The sequence below is a fragment of the Lissotriton helveticus genome, chromosome 4_1 (genome assembly GCF_964261635.1).
Source record: "Lissotriton helveticus chromosome 4_1, aLisHel1.1, whole genome shotgun sequence".
NCBI lineage: Eukaryota > Metazoa > Chordata > Amphibia > Caudata > Salamandridae > Lissotriton > Lissotriton helveticus.
In genome coordinates, this window is record NC_136063.1 from 392,795,893 (window position 1) to 392,815,990 (window position 20,098).

General features: G+C 46.5%; 1 protein-coding gene across 1 annotated transcript in view; it reads left to right on the plus strand.

Moving 5' to 3' along the window:
- The first annotated feature begins 7,360 nt into the window (after nt 1-7,360).
- The window catches only part of LRP12 (LDL receptor related protein 12), a 215,437-nt gene continuing 202,699 nt past the window's right edge, over nt 7,361-20,098 (plus strand). Inside the window, exon 1 of the mRNA XM_078686151.1 lies at nt 7,361-7,504. Coding sequence (XP_078542277.1) covers nt 7,429-7,504 — 76 coding nt within the window. The 5' untranslated portion in view covers nt 7,361-7,428. The remainder of the gene's footprint in view (nt 7,505-20,098) is intronic.

Here is a 20,098-nt window from a genome sequence, read left to right on the forward strand (position 1 = left end):
TTGGCTGTCCCTTGATGCCCTACATGGGCTAACTCTAGGATTCTCTTCTGCAGGCCTTCCGGGATCACGATAAGATGGCCTCTGAGGATGACGCCACTTTCTCCTACACTCAGCTCGTGCCTCACCTGCCACAGTTGCTGTCGGGCATGATGGAAGGTGGTTTTGTACCTGCTCTCTGGCTCCAACTCCAGTTGATGGTAACCCGCATTCAGATCGAGCTTGGAGAACCACTTTGCGCCATTTAAATCCGCCACTATGTCGTCCATGGTTGGGGTGATATGCCGCTCCCGCTTCACCGCCGTGTTGGGCAACCTCATGTCAAAGCACAGTCGAATCGCTCCTGGCTGCTTGGGCTTGGGGGCTACCACCAGTGGGGATACCCAGGGTGTGGGTCCGGACACCTTCTCTATCACCCCCAGTTCCTCGAGTTTCCTGAGTTCCTCCTCCATCTGCAGCCTGAGATTAAAGGGCACACGACGGTGCCGGAGGGCCACCGGCCGTACTGACTTCTCAATGTGCAGTCTGAACTTCTTTCCCTTGAGTTTACCTAGTCCCTGGAAGAGCTCTGGAAACCTTTCATGCAGGGCTTCAGCATGGCATTCGTGGACTTGGTTGGCAAAGAATACGAGCTCTAGATCTTATGCTATGTGGCAACTGAGCAACGTTCCCTTCTTGCCTTCGGTCACGTGGAGCTTGGCCTTCGTGGAGAGTTTCCCGCTCACGATGGTGGTTTGGATGACCCCTCTCAGTGGCAGGGGATCGGTGCCTCCGTAGGTGTAGATTCTCGCGCTTGATGGCTCGAGCGCCGGCTTGGGCGAGAGCTTCTCATACTGGTCTGAGTCCATTACATTTACGGATGCACCTGTGTCTATCAGCGCCTGGACTTTGCTGCCGTCAATGGTGATCGAACACATTGGTGGGGGACGTCTCTTGGTGCCTGCCCGGTTGACGTACGAGATGACAAATACCTCCTCGTCATCGTCGTCTTCATACATGGGACGTTTGCCTTGCGCTTGGTCGTCCGGTGGTGGTGCTTGTTCTTCCAGCGATAGTTGACGGACACGCTGTGGCAGGCCCCTAGCCCTGGGCGTGGCTCGGAAACGTCCTCCTCGGCACACTTTGGCATAGTGGTTTGACCGCCCACAGCGGGAACATATCTTTCCTCTAGCTCCGCACGTGGCGTCTGCCGGGTGGTCTTCTCCGCAGTATCCGCATTGGTTCTTTTGTGTGAATTTTGATGCTTGACGCGTTTGTGATGGCCTTCTTTGGATGGCGTCCACTTTTTCCTCTTTGATCGGTCGGAGCCGGGTTGTCGACGGAGTGGCTACAGGGGAGTGTAGGGCGGCTTCCATTACCTCCGCTCTGGCATCGGACAGTTCATGGTAACGAGCTAGGACCAGGATCTCGTCGAGGGAAATGCCCGGCTGGCGTAGTATCAGTTTACTCAGCAACTTGGACCGACATCCTACAATAATTTGGTCTCTAATTTCCTCTCTCGGCTCTCTGAATGGGCATGTGCTTGCCAGCCGGCGGAGTCTTGCGTAGAACATATCAACGGACTCGGATTCAGTCTGCACCGGCGTCTCTGGCCGCTCGTGGTAGAGAGGGCAGTTCTGGAGCTGGCGGGGCCTCCGGAGATGGCCAGAAGGACAGGTAGGCCGCAGCGGGGCACAGCGGTGCGGGCTGGGGCAGAAGGCACGTCTCACTCACCCAGACGTCGCAGCATGACCGGGGGCCCGCCAGCCGAAAGCGTTCCTACTGGCAGGAGACTCGTGGGCAGGCCCGCACCGGTCGGCGGTCAGTCGCGTGCCGGACCAGGCACGCAGGGACCCTCATGGCGCCTCTCACCCGCAGCTTGAGCGGGGCAGGATAGACGCGGGTGGGCTCCGCGCGCCTCGAAGCATACAGGTACACGTGGGCAGAAGTGTACCGGCCTCGTCGCCAATGTGGAGGGCTGCTCGGCTGCGAGCAGGCCCGATTGTTATTATATAAATCAGACGCCACACAGTAGTACTGGGTGTAGGCGGGAAGACCCCGAGCGGTCTCCCGCAGGTTTATTTATCCCCTCGGTGCGAGCCCGCCCCGAGGGGTGTGGGGAAGCGTGGGGTGTTCGCTACAAAGTAGAGGAGCGCCCGGGTGGCACTCTACATCAAGAAGAGACAGGTAAACGATCTCCGCTGTGACACTCAGGCTGCTCCTCTCAGTGGATCATTCTATCAAGAGACCACACCAGGTAAGTCAGATATTCATTTAATAATTCGCTGATGAAACTCAAATGTTTATTAAGAGAATGGGGAGGGGGCCTCCAGCACAGCATAGCCCTTTGTAAATGGGTACACTGAAGTTGTCTGTTTGTGCTGTAAATGCAGGCCATCTCAGAGTGTTGTCTGCACTAATAAATCATCAAACTGCTAGTTTAGTTAAAGGGTTTAATATCCTTACTTGACAGCGGTACTACAAGCAGCAGCCTTTATTTTCCCAGCACTGTGAGACTTGCTTAGTCAGAGTTAAGGCAGATAATTAAGATCCCCGCTTGAGAGCTGTCGGAGTTTTGTCTCATGGCTGTTTTCACTCACTATTAAGTAGAGCTGAGAGTTTATATGCATACTGCAAAGAAAGTCTAGCAGCATATTGTATTATAATGAACTGTATTATATGTACATAGCTCAGTGGGTTGCCTCTTTTGTCACAGAGAACCCTTTGATTTTTGTGGTTCAGCCGCACCTGAAGCTGAGGTTGGAGTGGAGGTTGCTGAATATTTTAAAAAATAAATAATTGCTTTAAAAGCACCTGCTACGGAGTTCGAATTTCTTATTGCTGAAATCAGTGTGATTTCTGAAATTTGTCTGTTTTCATGGACTTCATTGCATGATTTAGCCACAAAAAGTGTAGCTTTAACTGTCATGCATTTAGTTGTTAAATGTCTTTTGTAAATCCACCAAATCTATGAAAATGTCACATATAAGCATTCTGAAACATTAACAGCTATGCATACATGCCAACCCTCCCGATTCAGGCGTGAGACTACCGATTTGATGGCTAGTCTCCCGCCTCCCGATTCTTTATTGAAAAACCCGATTCCATGGGGATTGCCGAATGATCGGCTCGAGATAACTTAAGAGCTAAATTCATTTTGGAAATGACCTCTGCTCTCTGCCCTTTCTCCCCCGCCTCCTGAAGTTGCCAATACATTATACCTGAGCCCGTCATAAAGCTATTGGCTGAAATGTGAGCTTGGGCAGGCCCAGGGGCGATGACTCCGAAATTAATTTTGCCTGGCTAGGTCCTGCGTAAAAGTATTCCTCGGTGGGCTTCAGCAGGCACTAGGGATTCGTTTCCTGTGACTCGAAGTAGGCACTGTCAGAAACCTGCTCCTGCAATACAGACCTGTCAAGTGTCACGCATTAGGCGTGACACTACCGCATTTTAGATCGGTGGTCCGCATTACCACACTAAAATGTAATGTCACGCATTTGTGGCGCCTCCGTGACACCACTGCTGGAGCAGAGCAAGAGACAAGCGGGACTGCAATCGCCATCCAGGTCTCCAAACACTTGTGAGAGTCCTCATGAGGAAGCAGAGCAATTGGGACCGCGTGCTGCTCTGATAGACTGTGCGATTGGTGTCAAAGAAGTTTGTATTTGAATGCCAATGCAGGTCAGGATTGTCGCGCTAAACTGGTGGCTCATTACTGCGCTGGTTGCAGCAATGATTTTATCCCAGAGAAGCTGCGGGCCGACCGGCACGGCATTCACGTGATGCGGTGAGGTCACGTGAATGCAAACAGTGTATCCATTACTCTCGCTGAGTGCGCCGCAGGGCTGCGGCAGTTATGTTGCTTTGTTTAAGTTTGCCGCTAGCCTGTCCACCACGCTTCGCCGCAATAATTGGTACGTCCTCGTTGATTTGATTATGGGCACCGGCGTTCGCTGGACGGTGAGATGGGTCGCACAGTCATGGCAGAGAGGCAGCATCCAGTGATCATTACAATAGGGTCGGGCTGCCTGCCTCTGGTGCGTGCTGCAGAAGTCATCATGGCCGCGCTGACAGGTGTGTGTGAATTTGTATAGATAGTATTGTTAGGAATGTTTTTTGGGGAGTCAGCCTGATTCTGTAACTCTCAGCTAGTACCGCGGTAATGTTGGTTAAAAGACAGCAGATGAGCTGGTATCCGCGCTGGTGCCTCTCAGCCTTCTCAGTCGATTCCACGTGGACAGAGGCTGCTTGGTCAGTCTCAGTGATGCATGGAATCATTGATTGGACTCCTGCAAGGCGCCTCACACCAAGGAGATGTGCATTTAAGTAGACAGTGTTCGCGCTCCATCTGTTACAAATGCTGGTATCTCAAATAGGTGGCAACAACATTATTTAAGTTGTGTGCCTGGGCTGGGCGATTCAGCCGAGCCTTGCCTCTGTTTCTGCTCCAGCCTCCACTGTAACACTAGTTTGACAGCCGGCGCGTGGTAAATTTAACTAATACAGGACCTGGCAGTGCCTTTTATATATTTAATTTAGTACGTCACTCACTGCCTGACTGAGACCCTCTTACAACTCCACTCTGCTCGCTACTCTCCCCAGGCTGCACCGAGCAGCACCGCACAGACCAGGAGGCACGAGCTGGATTTCGTAATTAATCTTAAAACTGGGCAAGTGATGAGAAATTCGGAACAGCCTTCTCCAAAATGTCTATTTGGCGTTAGAACAGCTGGAATTGCACTGACGCAACTTTCCTCAGCTTTCAGGGAGGGTTTCGATCATTCCTTCCTTTTCAGCTCGAATATTTTCAGTGAGGGAGCGTGGAAGAGATGCCATGAACAGAGAGCTGTCGAATGTGTCTTTGGAATAGAAACTTTGGGGCTTTTGCCCCTCATCTGTTGTTACACAATAAAGGTTCGTTTTTACAGGATATTATTACTGCAAGAGCTCTGGCTGTGAATGTTTGTATCGAGGCCGGCATAGCTGTACTGCAAGTAACACAGGCAATTTACTCCTGCATTGTTTCCTCCATTGTTTGGAGTAAGCCTCCGAAATTTTGGAATTCACAAAAGTTCTGAAAGTGCACTCGGAAAACGGTGACATTTGCAGATGCAGACTTAGAGGAGTATTCTTGGAAAACATTTACACTTCTCTGTCCCACTGCTTCAAAGCCAGGGAACACGCAGTGACTAATCAGCGCGGATCTCTTATGAACGGAACTGCACTTCCCAACTTCTTTAGTTTTCACCAAAGAGAGCAACTTTAGGCCAAGAGGAACGCTCTCTTCTACACCCCAACAGTCGACTGTTTTCGGGGTCTTGTATTCCAATTACGACTTTGGGAGATGACTTACTACTGCCCTTGTCTGGAGTAAATGTGTAACACCTTCCAGGATGAGAAAGAGCCACATCACCCTGGGACGAGTGTGCTCTGAACATAATCCAGATCTCAATGATCATTAAATGTTATTAATATTGTCTCATTTGATTGAAATATACGTACGAGTCAGTCAAATCCTGCTTTTCGTTTAATTCTGGTCAGGTGAAGTCCAACTTTCGAACAAAGAGTATATTTTATTTAATTACAGCGTTACTGCTCTGCCCGACTGCCTGTAGCTCACTGCTCTCAGGACGCACTGCCCCAGCCCTCCACGCAGCTGACCCAGTGAGTGCAGTCCATTAATTAAGTTTTTAATATTTATTAGTACTAAAGGTCTAAAATATTATTACAGCTTGACTAACCCTGTAACACAGTGACTAAATACATTAATTATAATAAGCAGCTGAGATCCTCACTGGGGCCTCTCAGCCTGCTTGGTCAGGTCTTCCATGTGGCACAGCCTAGACAAACTATTTGTCAATTGTTATTACCTTTTAATTTCTGGTGGTTTAAGCAGTTTCAAGATCTTCTGAGAGTCTGTCATTGCTCAAATGGGTGTCATTTCTTATATTGATATGTTTGCCTGGTCTCCATTGCTTCATTTTGCTCACGAGAAAGTGTCACTCATAGTCGTTGAAATGTCACTCATAATTACACAGAAAGTATGAAAATGTCACACATAGCAATCTGAAACCTTGGCAGCTATGGCAATATTGTCACACTCCCTTTGCCTGCCATAGCGTTTTTCTGTGCTCCTGACACACGTTAAGGTAAGAAAAAATTAAAAACATGTGAAACCCATGAATTGCCCCTGGGAGAAAAAATGTGTTTCAACCAAGGTTTCTAACTCTGTGTTTCTTTGAACTTTGTGAAACGATGAGAATTAAAATGTTGATGCCAATCTCATTCACACTCTAGTCTCCCTCTCCAAGAATTACCTCTCACATTAAAGCTTAACTCTTTGTCCTCAATTTTTTTTGGGGGGATTAACTTTTTTTTTTGGGTCCGTTTCACATAGCACTGGGCCTAGCTTCAAAAACATAACGATAGAAATGTTTCTGACGCTAGGCCCTGCTGGCACGCAGCGTGTATATTGCTCAGACGTACGTGGCACTGGCAGGGCCTAGCTTCAGAAACATTTCTATCTACATGTTGTTATATGACATCCCTTTATTAATGTATACTGCACTTTCACAATTGCTTTATTAACCTTCTTGTTTCTCAAATTTGCTTGAAAATGCACCATTTACCCACTCTCTTTTCAAAATTTTCTCAGGGGCGTGAACAACCCGAACCCTCCTTAAGGTGTTCAGGCTTTAAGCTGTGCTCGCTCACCGCAGTGCACTCCCACAGATGTTTACACCCCACAACTTTTAAATGTCACCAGCCACCACTGCCTGCAATCTATTTTGTGTTACGCCTGACCCGTTTCGTGTTACGCGTTATTCAGGTCTTTCCACCAGCGAATATTTCTCCCTCTTATCGAAGTTGAAATGTTGGCATGTATGGCTATGCTCAAATAAATGTAATTTCTGACATATATATGATTCCCTTTACTGCTTGATTTTGCTAGCGAGAAAGTGTCACTCATAGACGTTGAAATGTCACTCATAATTAAACTGAAATTATGAAAATGTGACTCATAGCAATCTGAATCCTTGGCAGCTATGCCCATAAACACACTATATGTTAGCGCGCTGTCAGGTCTACTCGTGCGAAAATGCACAGGATTCATTTTGAGGCAGGAGATAAGTTATTTTTGCTATATCTGAGGCTATCTACAGAATATGAATTTAGGACGGACTAATAGCGGGGTGCAAAAACATTTCCCTTGTTCAGGATTCAGTACGTGCCTGACTATTTAGTCTCTTTTCTCTTTCTACCGTAACAGCTGGCACTATCGATTCGCTCGGCGCTCCAAGCACAGTCTGCCTGTTGTAGTTGTCCAGGGGTAAGCAATCGTAGCCCGAGCATGCAGTTGCCCCGATGAGCCGCGGCGGTGCTCGGGCTATGGAGCTGTGATCGCAGCGCTCCGGTCTGCCATCGACCCCGGAGCAGCCCAGAGCGCCCGCCATGGTCCTCTCAAGCTCAGCGGGGATCACTGGAGGCTGGAACCCTCAGCTTTTGCTGTTCCTGCTCAGTCTAAAAGGTTAGTGTCTGAGAATGGAGGCAGCGGCAGAGCGGGGACAAAGAGCCGCAACAGCCGGGCCGAGAGACACCGCTTTCACCCGGTGTCCCTAGAGTGGGATCCGCAGACAAACCAGCACACTCACATACAGATGAGGCGAGGCACACCAATTGACTAAGAATCACAACAGCCCAAAGTGAAATCTACCCCCTCCCCAAGTATAGCATCTGCAGCCCCAAACACAATGCTCGAGAACCATAGACGGACACCCACAGTACGAGAACGACAACCAAAGTCAGACAATAGTATCCCAACCCGAGTCTCAAAACCCGAAATTCCAAGCTGGAAATATGCAGCAGCACCCAGAGATCCACAGTCGAGCCCGAAATCCAAAGCCAGATTCTTTCACCAGCAACGCGAGACTATAAGTCAGAGATCCAGAGTTTAAGATCAACGTCCTAGGTCCTCTATTCACAAACCCAGCGCCCCATAGCCCAAGCTTTGGATGGTACGCAGGGCCAACCGAGGTCTTCGCCCCACTCCTTGGACCGAAACCACCAGAATCAGAAAGCAAGTCATATGTTCAGATCTGCTCCAATCGAAACCCACTGCCTGAGCCTGAAATCTGCATCTCCCCCCCCCCCCCCCCGTCTGAGATGCACAACCTATGCTGAGGTTCAGAGCCAAGTTCGTAAAGCAGCAGCAACTCGAGCTTCATTGTACATGCCTCACTGCCTAAGACCTACAACTAGAGCCTGAGAACTTCACTTATTATTCTCAGTATAAGGCCTAAAGCCCACAGCATGGGGTTCAGAGACATTGATAAGGGATTCAAGACCGCCGCCTGATATTCTGACCCAAAAAAGGGCTAGAGCCAAAGTCCTTAGCCTTATTTCCCCTCAGCTTTAGACAGATAGACTGAAATGTGCTCAGGTCATAGTTTCGGACCCTCAGGCCATGTTCTACAGCACCAGTTTCATGGCCAGACTGAGACTCAATCAATCAGTGGATTGGAAAAGTTCTACATTTTAACCAAGAGGGTATCCAGGTGCTATCAGGGCCCTGGGGTATTCAGTCAAAAAGCCAGGTCTTCAGCACTTTTAGGAATTCCGCTAGAGATGGGGAGGTCTGGAGCCGTAGGGGGAGCTCATTTCGTGTCTTAGCTGCAAAGTAGGAGAAGGAGCATCCTCCATTCCTGCTTCAGTGGATGCCGGGGGTGTGGGCGAGCAAGAGGGACGTGGAGCCTAGCTGCTTGGCTGACAGGTGGAAGTTTACGCGGTTGTTAATGTAGATGGGTCCGAAGTTGTGTAGTGCCTTGTATGCATGGGTTATCAGCTTAAATTGGCATCTCTTCTGTATTGGGAGCCAGTGGAGACTTGTTAGGGGAGGGGTGATGTTGGTATGGCAAGGAAGGTTGAGGACGAGTCTGTGGCGTTCTGCATGATCTGTAGCCTCTGGAGGAGGTGTGCGGCGATCCATGAGAAGAGCGTGTTGTCTTAGTCTAGCTGACTGGTGATGAGGGCCTGTGTGATGGTGCGCCTTGTGCTCAGGGTAGCCATTTAAAGAGACTGCGCTGCATGCAGAAGATGAAGAAGTAGGTGGATGACACAGCATTGATCTGTGACTTCATGGTCAGCTTCCTGTCCAGGATGATGCTGAGGTTTCTGGCTTTTTCAGACGATGTAGGTGTTGGTCCTAGATCAAAGAGCCACCTGTACATGTTCCAGGGTGTGGTCTTGTTGCCGAAGATCAGTACCTCTGTTTTGTCTGTGTTGGGCTTCGGGCAGTTCTCTCGTCAAATAGGTGATGCTTGAGGTACACCTGTGGAAGTTAGTTCTAGTGGTGGTGGGACCTCGGAGAGTGAGAGGGTGAGTTGTGTGTCATCTGCATAGGATGTGATGTTGAGTCCGTGCGACCTGACGTTGTGCATTAGGGAAGTTGTTTATTTGTGTGGAGGAGGGTGGGACTGAGGGATGACCCCTGGGTTACTCCACCAATGATTTATTAAGGTTTAGTGGTGAAAGGTAGTAGGCGGACCTTCTGTGTCCTTCCGGTGGGGAAGGAGGCGATCCAACTGAGTATGTTTCCTTGGATGCCGACGTGCAGCCTTGTGATCAGCATGTTGTGAGATACGGTGTCGTATGCCACTGATGGGGTGAGGAGAATCAGTGCTGCAGTCTCTTCCTGGTTGAAGAGGGCTCAGATGTCATCAGTGGCAGCGATCAGACCAGTTTCAGTTCTGTGATTGCTGTGGAATCCTGATTAGGAGGTGGTTTTGCTCCATATGATTGATGAGTTGTATGTTGATGGTTTTCTCTAGGACTTTGACCGGAGAAGGGAGATGGTCCAGCAGTTGTTGAGTTGGCTGATGGCTTCTTTATTACGGCTTTGACCTAGAGTCTTCGGGGGAAGTAGCAATAGTAATCGAGGTGTTGAACAGAGTGGTGAGTTGAAGGCTGATCCTGGGGCTTCCGAGGTTGAAGATTTGGTGTGGACATAGGTCAGTGGGAGCCCCTGAGTGGATAGATTTCATGATGATGGTGTTGTCCTGGAGGTAAGTAGGTTCCATGCGGTCAGTCTACGGTTTTTGCTGGTTGAGGTGAGGGTGTGTCAGTTCGAGAAAGTTGGTTGGTTTGGGTTTGAAGTTTTTGTAGATTGTGGCGTTCTTTTTGTCTAAAAAGTTTACAAGGTTGTTGAAAAGTTCCTATGAGGTGGTGACTCTGTTCCCCATGGCTGCAGAGTTAGAGAATTCCCTTACAATGTTGAAGAGTTCTTTGCTGTGGTTGGAACTGGATTCGATGCCGGCAGCTAGGGCGCTTCTCTCCAGTACCCGCAGTAGGTAGTGGTAGAGGGTAGTCTTGAAGGAGGTCTTATCACAGGCAGTCTTGCTTGTGCACCATCTTCTTTCCATTTGTTTGCAGTAGCATTTTGTGTTCCTGAGCTGTTCAGTGTACCAACTAGCCTGCTTAGTAGATCTTCAGTGTTTGTTGTTTCTGATGGGATCGATGCTGTCTGCGCAGTTGGCGATCCAGGCGTTGAAATTCCTACTGCCTTGGTCCAGGTTTATGGCATAGTCAGGATGGGAGGTTTTGAGGGCGTCAGGCCTTTGATACTTTGGTCCAGTTGCGATGCTGGGCACTGGGGGGAGTGGTGGTGGGTGGGCTGATATGTGGCTGGTGATGCTAAAGTGGATGATGGAGTGGTCGGTCTAGGTGAGTTCGATGACAAGGCTGTATTTGGTCCAGGTTTATGGCATAGTCAGGGTGGGAGGTTATGAGGGCGTCGGACCATTGGGCCTTTGATACTTTGGTCCAGTTGCGATGCGGGGCATTGAGCAGAGTGGTGGTGGGTGGGCTGATATGTGGCTGGCGATTCCAAAGTGGATGATGGAGTGGTCGGTCCAGGTGAGTTCGGTGACATGGCTATATTTGACGTTGTTACTGGGTGTGAAGATGGGGTCCAGTATGTGTCATGTGGAGTCGTAGAAGAGTTGGGTGAGTAATATGTTCAAGCTGTCGAGAAGGTTGGAGGTGTTGGTGTCGAGGTGGAAGTTGAGGTCGCTTAAGAATATGTAGTCACTGGAGTCAATTGCAAGGAGGGCGATGAAATCTGTGATGGTGTTGCAGAACCTCGGGCACAGTATGGGGGTAGGTGGTAGGCGAGGGTGCCCCTAGATGGGCTATTTGCTGTCTGTTTGGAGCCTAATGTTAAGGTGTTCCATGGCAGGGGTGGTGTCATCTGCTGTGGTGATGCATCAGCTGGTCTCCTTGTAGATTATTGTGATTCCTCCTCCCAGCTTGTTGGTGCTGTCTCAGTGGGTGATCTTGTATCCATTGGGTACTGCTCTGGCACTGCTGAGGGTGGATGCAAGGTTGAGTCGGGCCTTGCTGAGAAAGACTGCATCAGGTGCGAGGGTGATGATGAAGTCCCACAATTCGGTGGCATGTTTGCCTTGCGAGCGCATATTAAGGAGGATGCACACTTCACAACTTCAGAGGATTCACTGCCAGAACCTCCATCCCTCGAGTCACAGACTGAGCCTGAGATCTGCCCAAGTCTTACAGCTTTAGACTTGCTGTCTTAGTTTGACAGCCTAAGCCCAACTACTAGAGTTATACATCTTGATTCCTACAACCTATGACCCCAGGCCAGAACTGAAGACAACCACCATGGAGCCCACTGATTGAGTTAAGACAGAGCCCACAATCTATTGCCCAACACTCTAACCCTGGGCTTAACAGCTACATCCATTTTAAGATCTAGTGCAGGAGGCCATATCTCCTGTTGTATGGGATTGAACCGGTATAGATGAACTGAGAAAAAATAACTTGACTACAGCAATAAGGTAGTATTAACATTAAAGGAGAGGAACTGTGTGTGTATACATATCGTGAATTTTATTCAGGAAATTAAAACGAATTGCTGGTTATGGAAAATGTTTTTAATTCAGTTATTGTATATATATCTTGTGTTGTTTTGAAGTAAGTTGATATTTTTATGTTTTGAGAAGTTTTATGCTAGATTGACCATGTATATTTTGTTAATGTAGTATTGTTATAAACCAAAATGCACTTACAATTGACACGACTGACATGAGACCCACATGGTCCCATGACGCTTGGACCCACATGAGATGAACTTTCCCTAATCCAGGTGCTGTTCTGACTCCAACGGTACCTAATTCCTGGCTAGTGCAGAGCGCTTACAGCCCCTTATGCTCGATATCACCAGCACACTGACTACCTCTATTCTTGGGCGCACCCTCATAACCCCAGTTGTCATTGCGCATCTCACAACAGTTTTGTTAAATACCACGGTCATAGACGATTAGTGAGGACATGTAATTCTTGGCCCATCCCCTTCCAACAGTTTGCGTCTTTAAGTACTCCACGCCTTAACTAACATTAATTGCTTTGATGCCATCGCCCATCTTTATACTGACGATTTGAAATTCAATGGGACTGAGCTGACAATTATGGCATCTGATGCACGGGCCATCTCCACTCTGACCGACCTGAATGCTCCAACTCGTGACTGTCTGCTGTGTCATGGGTCAGTTCGGCCCGTTCTGATATGGACGACTGTTGCATGCTGGCCTTGAAATAAATGCATTCCACACCTCCCAGCATTCCTGAATAAGCAAACATTGCTGAACCTTACTAGTCACCGATGTAACAATGACCATGAATGCTCTGGGGCGAAACTGTCTGTGCTATCAACGTCCAACAAAAAAAAAAGAATTAAACTGTTACATGTGTTGATGTAAAGGTGGGGCCCAGACGAAAAAGGCAATTCACATATGTATGCCTTCTCTAAGCTCACTAAAAATGTAATCAATAGGATAAATGGTAATGTTAGCAAATAACGTACGCCCCCGTTTATTATTTTTTTGTAGAATTTTACTGTTTTGGGCCTTTGAATAGCCAAAAGGTATTTGTCACAGTTTTTCCTAGCTCCCATATTTACTGCTTTTGCTGCATCAGGCTAATCCTACCACTAAAACACCTGGGCCTATCCCGACATTCTCAGATAACTGAGACCCAGCGTTACTCTTAAAGTCAAGCATTTCCCACACAGCGACGAAGTGTGAAAGCCCCATATTAAAATGTCATAGCCTGATTCTGACAGCCTCAGAGTGCCCCCTAGTTTGTACCTCCAACACCCAAGCAGTGAGAGAGCCATATGGTCCAGGTATATTTGGAACCTGATGCCTAAAAATACATTAGTGATCCATGCATCGTCTTACCCCAAAACCCTGCTACCATTTACCCTCTAGTCCTGTTATACTAAGTAAAATAAAATGTTCTCTCCTGAGGCCAGAGCCCTACATTGAATGTTTTGACAGGAATGCCGGGGAGGGAAGTGGAGATGTATAAACATCCTAGGAAATCCATCTAAATGTAGCCTTCCTTTGAGATGTGAGAAATAATGAATGTGAAAAAGCTTCCGGTCAACCCCCTGATATATCCAGTTTTGTGTTGTCTGTCTTTTAGAGCACAGCTTTAGTTTCATTTATGCTCCACACGCATGATTTCATAGCTGGTGTACTGCAGTTGTGTATTTGTGCATTCTCCTTATGCTCATAACATTTGAGAGATCTCGGAACATTTTTAATGGTATTTGCAACTTTTATGAAACAGTTTTCTGTTATTTGGAATAAGCAGAGTCCTTAAATAATGTAAACAAGCATTTGCAAGTTGGGTTTTTGGTTATGTGTTGTGTTTTCTAATAGTTGGACGACTTTGTGTTCAAGAATAGAAATCCTACAATAAAGCAACATCTTGAGCTACTACAGTATGGGAGACGGGCCTTTTGATGAACAGGGCGCAGTAGCAGAGCTAAGCGTTACTGTAAAAAAAAGTCCATGCCAGCTGAAAAATATGAGGGCAGAACATATGCCGACTTGACCGGAAGGCTATAACTCTTTTTCTTCTTTCAATTTTCACCCCGTGGTTATCTTGCATTTTTTATTTATCCGTTTTCTGTCCCTTTTCAAAGGGAGTTTTCTTTTTGTATGTCACAGCAATACTGTTTTGTTAGGTCTCGCCTCGGCAACGCATGCACCGTCTCTCGAGACATGCTGTATCTACTGTATGGGCATTCAGCACGTCCATCACTTATTTTTGGTTCCTGCATCTGCTTTTCCGAATTCCTTTGACAAAGAAACTAAAGCCAACCATTAAACCAGCGCATATAATTGTATATAGTCGCGGTCTACATTGTATATATTTCCAAATGGTCGACTTTAAAATGCTATGGAAACCAATCGCAAATGTACTCATTTGTCAGTCATGTTTTAGGTTCCAGTTTCACTGGGGACACCTCGCATGATTGTTTATATCTATTTTTGTATATATTTGAGAAATATAAAAAAAGTAATTTGGATTAACTGTAACCAAGGTGTAGTTGGTCCTTTCTCCGTCTGGCATTACTCTAACCCTCCCTATTGCGATTGCGCACAATCTTACCAGAATAGCATTGTATATTATTTCACAGGAACCATTGTTTCTGATAATAACGTGTATCTACTGTATGGGCATTCAGCGCGTCCATCACTTATGATTGTTTCCTGCATCTGCTTTTCTGAATTCCTTTGTTGTCATTGGCGAATAGCTTACATTTGACCCTCCTTTTGCTGATTCTGTCACGCCCTGGAGACTGCCCCGTTACATGGATTAGTTCACGATCTGCCATATACTTTAGTGTCGCGCACAACTTTTTCTTTTGCATGGGCTTCTTTTTTAAATTTCCTGCTTGTAGCTCCAAGTCCTGCCCGCGTTGTCCGTGTTGCTTCTAGCCCCTCACTCCCCGTCTCATGCTGTCCAGGCTCCCCGCTCCCTTCCCGTTGCCAGCGTGAAGCACATCCGTGTCTCAGGCAAGCTGAACAAGAGGCTACATCACAGTGTGCACTCCTCCTGTCTGGGCTTTATTTTAAACCTCGCCTAGTGATTTTTCTGTTTTGGTTCCTTACTCACCCCCACCGATCCCATAGTTGCCTTTCATTCTAGTGTTGCCCATCTCAATGCTTTCACCATTCCAGAGCACGATGGCGCACCTCCCACCTGGGCTCGATTTTTAAATATCGTCTAGTGCTTTATTTTCTATTGGGGTTGATTATTCATCCCACCCCTCCCATTGTTGCATGACCATCCCAACCGCCCCTCCACTCACTTGTGCTTCTTTAACTTAAAACTGGAGCATTCTCTTGCATATGAGACTGTCTGTGCCAGTGGTAAAATTATGCATTTTCATGGCTTCTGCTTGGACCTGGTCCTCGGTGAGCGAAGGGTCATTGGGGATGTGTTGGATTCTTCAACATTTCAGGGTGCAGTACATTATGTGGCCAAAAGAGGTGCTCAGGGACCCCTAGGCACAGCCTGTGGTACTGCACTCTTTCTCTGCTTCTGTCGTTGTTGCTTACTCGCCCCCACCCCTCCCATTGCTGCTTGAATGTCCCATCTGCCTCTCCCCTCACTTGTACTTCTTTAACTTAAAGCTGGAGCACTCTCTTGCATATGAAACCGTCTGTGCCAGTGGTATAATTCTGCATTTTCATGGCTCCTGTCGGGACCAGGTCCAGGGTGAGCGAAGAGTCCTTGTAGATGTGTTGCATTCATCTACATTTTAGGGTGCAGTACTTTATGTGACCAAAAGATGTCCGAAGGGACACCTAGTAACAGCCTGTGGTACTGCACCCTTTCTATGCATTTTCTTTTATTGCTTATGCTACTGCTGGTAGTCCAAGAGTCCTTTATGTTCGGCACAGTAAAACAATGTTGCTATACCCACAAAAATGTGCTGCATGGCTAAATACTTATAAGATCCCAAAGGCAAGACCGATTGCATTACAAATGCATTTTTTTTAAGGTCTGACCTGTAGAATTTTTAAGTTGGCTTGCAAGTGTCATGTTTTCCCAAAAATACTAGTAAAAATACAAACATACATATGTACGTAGAGGAACATTCAGTCAGCCCTCTTCAGCCACTGATCTGCTTAAGTATCATTCATGTTTTGCTTTCACCCACCACACTATACAGCAATATGTCAGTCCACTTCTGCCATTTGCTCGATTTACTGTGGGTGACAGCATTTTTCTTTTGCTTGTGCAAAAAGTAGTTTACTTCAGTGCCTGAACTGGGAAGTCACTATTTGCTTTAGTTAACTTTTGAAATGTGTTTTTTGGAATGTGTCATTTTAATGGGCATTGTCGGTGTTTGCAACAAAAACAAAATTCTCAGGTTTGTCAAGGCCAGACCGATTTGCTCTGCCAATGCATGTTTTTATAATTTAATGTTTTAATATATCCATTTCTTTCTAACTATTCTGTTTGATGCTTGGTTTGCTCATTCATCAAATGCTTGAGAGGCCAATATGTGTTTAATGAAAACTTGAACTGGAACAAAAAAAGCTGTAAATCCAGCAACGTTATAATGACATCAAAGATAAATCAATCAACAAGCATGGGTCAATAATCAATAACACTGTGCCTGCCTTTAATTCAGGCAGTGCTTAATTTGAGCCAGTAGTTTCTAGTGCTTGTCATTAGCACTTAATTGTCATCACCAGCACTTCTGACAGTCTGTCAAAAGGAGGCGCTGTCTGGCTAATTTAGAGATGACCACAACAACAGTAAATTATTAATTCAATATACAATAAAAATGACTATTACCTGCTGGCCAAGTCATTCTTATAGCTTTGGCGGCCTCAAATTGTCAGAATTGCCACTCTTGTAGGAGTATGAAGGATACTAGTTGCATTGTTATTATCATTGGCATCATGGCTGGGGCAATGTGTGGTGCAAGTTGCAGTGGCATCCCCACAAGAGCCCTTTGTACAAATTAAACACTGACACAAGTGAAGATATCCAAACAGTACACACCTCATAAACAAAGAAGCCATTAAAGAGCAATTAAAATGTTATTGGGTCACAAAAGTAAATACATCAACGAACACACACTCTCTTATAAGCTACACCATATGTTGATTGTTCAGTCTAACAAAAAGACAACTTAAAACCCCTACAAAACCTAATGGGAACCTTAATGGACAATATAACCACCCACCAAATGCGGTGTCTTTGATGGGCAGCACATCCAAACAATGCCAAACCATTCATAGTAGGTTACGTCCCCTGTTGTAATTAAGTTTGTTTAGATCTTTGTTGTAGATCTAGGGGCCTCATGGACAAGTAAAGCAGCAGACTTGGCAACTTCAATAATATAATTGTCAAGATGAGCTGCCCAGATCTCAAGGTATTTCATGTATGAGCTCCTGCACTGATCTAACGTCTGGTCAGGTGGAAAAGATGGCTTTGCCAGTGTGCACTTCGTAAAGATTTGTGACATCTCCAACATAGAGCAAGAGCCATGCTTGTTAAATACTGTGCTCTGTTAGAGCTCCAGTCCAGTAGAGCTGTTATCTACTGTAGCCCCATCAATTTGTGTTTTCTGAAATATTTATAGACATCACTGTATATTACTCCTGACTTCAACCAATGTTTCCTTGATTTCTAAGATGTACTTTCCCAAGTTTGGTCATGTTTTCTTCTTTTAATAATTTTGCATTCTGTTCTTCTGTCTTTCTCTTTCTGTTGACTTTTTTCAAATGTATTTCCCCCGAGGGATCATTACTTGATAGGAATGTGTATCCACAAGAAATGCATGAGAGAGGCACCAGATTCCTTCGATTTTTATTTGGTTTCTGTTTTTTGCTTACTTTTGAGCCTAGGATTCCCTTACGCTAGGCTGCTTTTGCTGTAAGGGGTAAAATGGCATGTACAGCCAGGTCTAGGTTTTCTTTTATTTTATCCTATTATTGGTGTCACTGCTGATGGATTATCACCCTGTGGCACTCTTAAATTTAAAGATCAGTATTTCAAAGAAAAGTGAATGATATAATGCTCCTATCCTCTTACATGCCTGGATGCTACAACAAAGCACTTTCATAGTAGAGACTCGCAGCCCCCGTCTGCCTTCAGTTCTCCATCCTGGGAAGTGGAATTGTCTATCTGCTCCTTCCTTCACATCGGTTTTGCTCATACAGCTTTGATCATCCAAGCCTACACACAGGTAACTTAAAATTATGGGTTACTAAGATGCTCTTTTTCTCAACATCAAGATACTCTTGGTATTGAGGCATTGGAATTATGATTTTAATATAGCTCTTCAACAGCAAGTATTTTAATTTTAATGTGATATTGTCTTTGATGGTAAGATGGCCTGGATTTGGGCTAGAATAATCAAGCTCTCCGAATAGTAACGTTTGGTGAAGGCTTCAGAATATTGACCATTCTTCAGGAGTGGGCTAAAGACTAACCTTATGTGTGAGGGCATATTCCATATAATGAAGTTCATTATTTACATCAATGTTGGTCTGTCTGGTAAACCGACTGGAATTTAGTATCTGGTATCTTGACCATCGAAAGAATGAAACACTCTCACCAGAGAATATAGAGCTACAATCATGCAGACCATTCACTCAGAGACCAGAACAGAGCCATGCCCCTACCATATCTACAACCTCGGAGCACGGCCAAACAGCACCCCCCTCACCCACATCATCAACACCTCAATCACATCCGCTACATTCCCGAAAGACTGTAAGCATGCAGCAGTCGACACCCTCCTCAAGAAGCCGTCAGCCGACCTGAGCCAAACTGAGCAACTTCCGCCCGTTCGCCCTGCTCCCCTACCCAGCCAAAGTGATGGAGAAGGTCATCAACATCCAACTCACAAGCTATCCTGAGCTACACAACCTACCGGGCAACACTCAATCAGGTTTCAGGAAAAACACAGTACCAAAATAGCTGTCATTGCTGCCACCAATGACATCCAGACCATCATGGACTGAGGAGAAACAGCAACCCATATCCTCCTCAACCTCTCTGCGGCATTCAACACAGCCTCCCACAGCACTTTCATCAGAAGAATACACAAAATCGGAATCTAAGAACCGTGACTCCGCTGGATCTGCTATTTCCTCACAAAACCAAGAACCTGTTCGGCAGAGTCCCCCCTTTCCCCCCCTGCCCCCGGGATCTCCTCACAGCCTGACCCTATTCAACATGTACGTGACACCACTCAGCAACATCATCCGATTTCAAGCCATCACCATCATCTCCTTTGTCGATGACACCCAACTCATCCTCTCTCTGACGGACAAGACAACCACCAACAGAACCAGCTTCCCCAACTGCTTGACCTTGGTAGCCGAATAGATGAGAACCAACTGCCTGAAGCTCAACAGCTCAACTCAGACAAGATGTACTGGTCTTCGGAAACAAGACCTCCCAATTGGAAGACACATGGTGGCCGACATTGCTAGGACCAGCACTAACACCTACCAACCACACCAGAAATCTGGGGATTATCCTAGGCGACAAACTCAGCATGATGGTGCAAGTCAACCCAGTAAGTGCTGCCTGCTTCCACATCCTACGCATGCTACAAAGGATCGTCAAGTGGCTCCTCAAAAAATCAGACGAACCGTCTCGCAAGTACTCATCACAAGTAGATTCCACTATGGCATCACACTCTACGTTGGAATCGGCAAGCAACTCAGATACAGAACGCCACCACGAGACTCATACCCAAACTCCCACGCCACACCCAAATCTCACTTCATCGCAGAGAGCTCCACTAGCTACCCATCCATAGACTCAGCCAGTTCATACCCCTGATGCACACCAAAGAAGCTCTCCTTCACACTGGACCAGAACACCGAAACAACTACATACACTTTCACCAGCCTACCAGACATCTATGCTCAGCCTCCCTTGCACTGCCCCTGAATCCTCAAAAGTAGATCAGCAAGTCGCTTAATCTCCTACATCGCACCCAAAGCATGGAACGACCTCCCACAACACATCAAAGCCTTCTCCTCACTTCTTGAGTTGTGCAAGAAGCAGAAGACCAGATTCTTCATATAACGCTGCAAGGATCACACGCCCAATACACTCGCTAAAGCCTGGATACCCTCACGGGTGATTAGTGCGTTCTACAGATCGACATAACATAACATCGAGGTCCTTTACTGAAGATGTGCAGGTGCAGCTGTTATTGTACATTTTGAAATGTGTGTGCTATATATGCCAATATTAATCAAAAATCCTACAG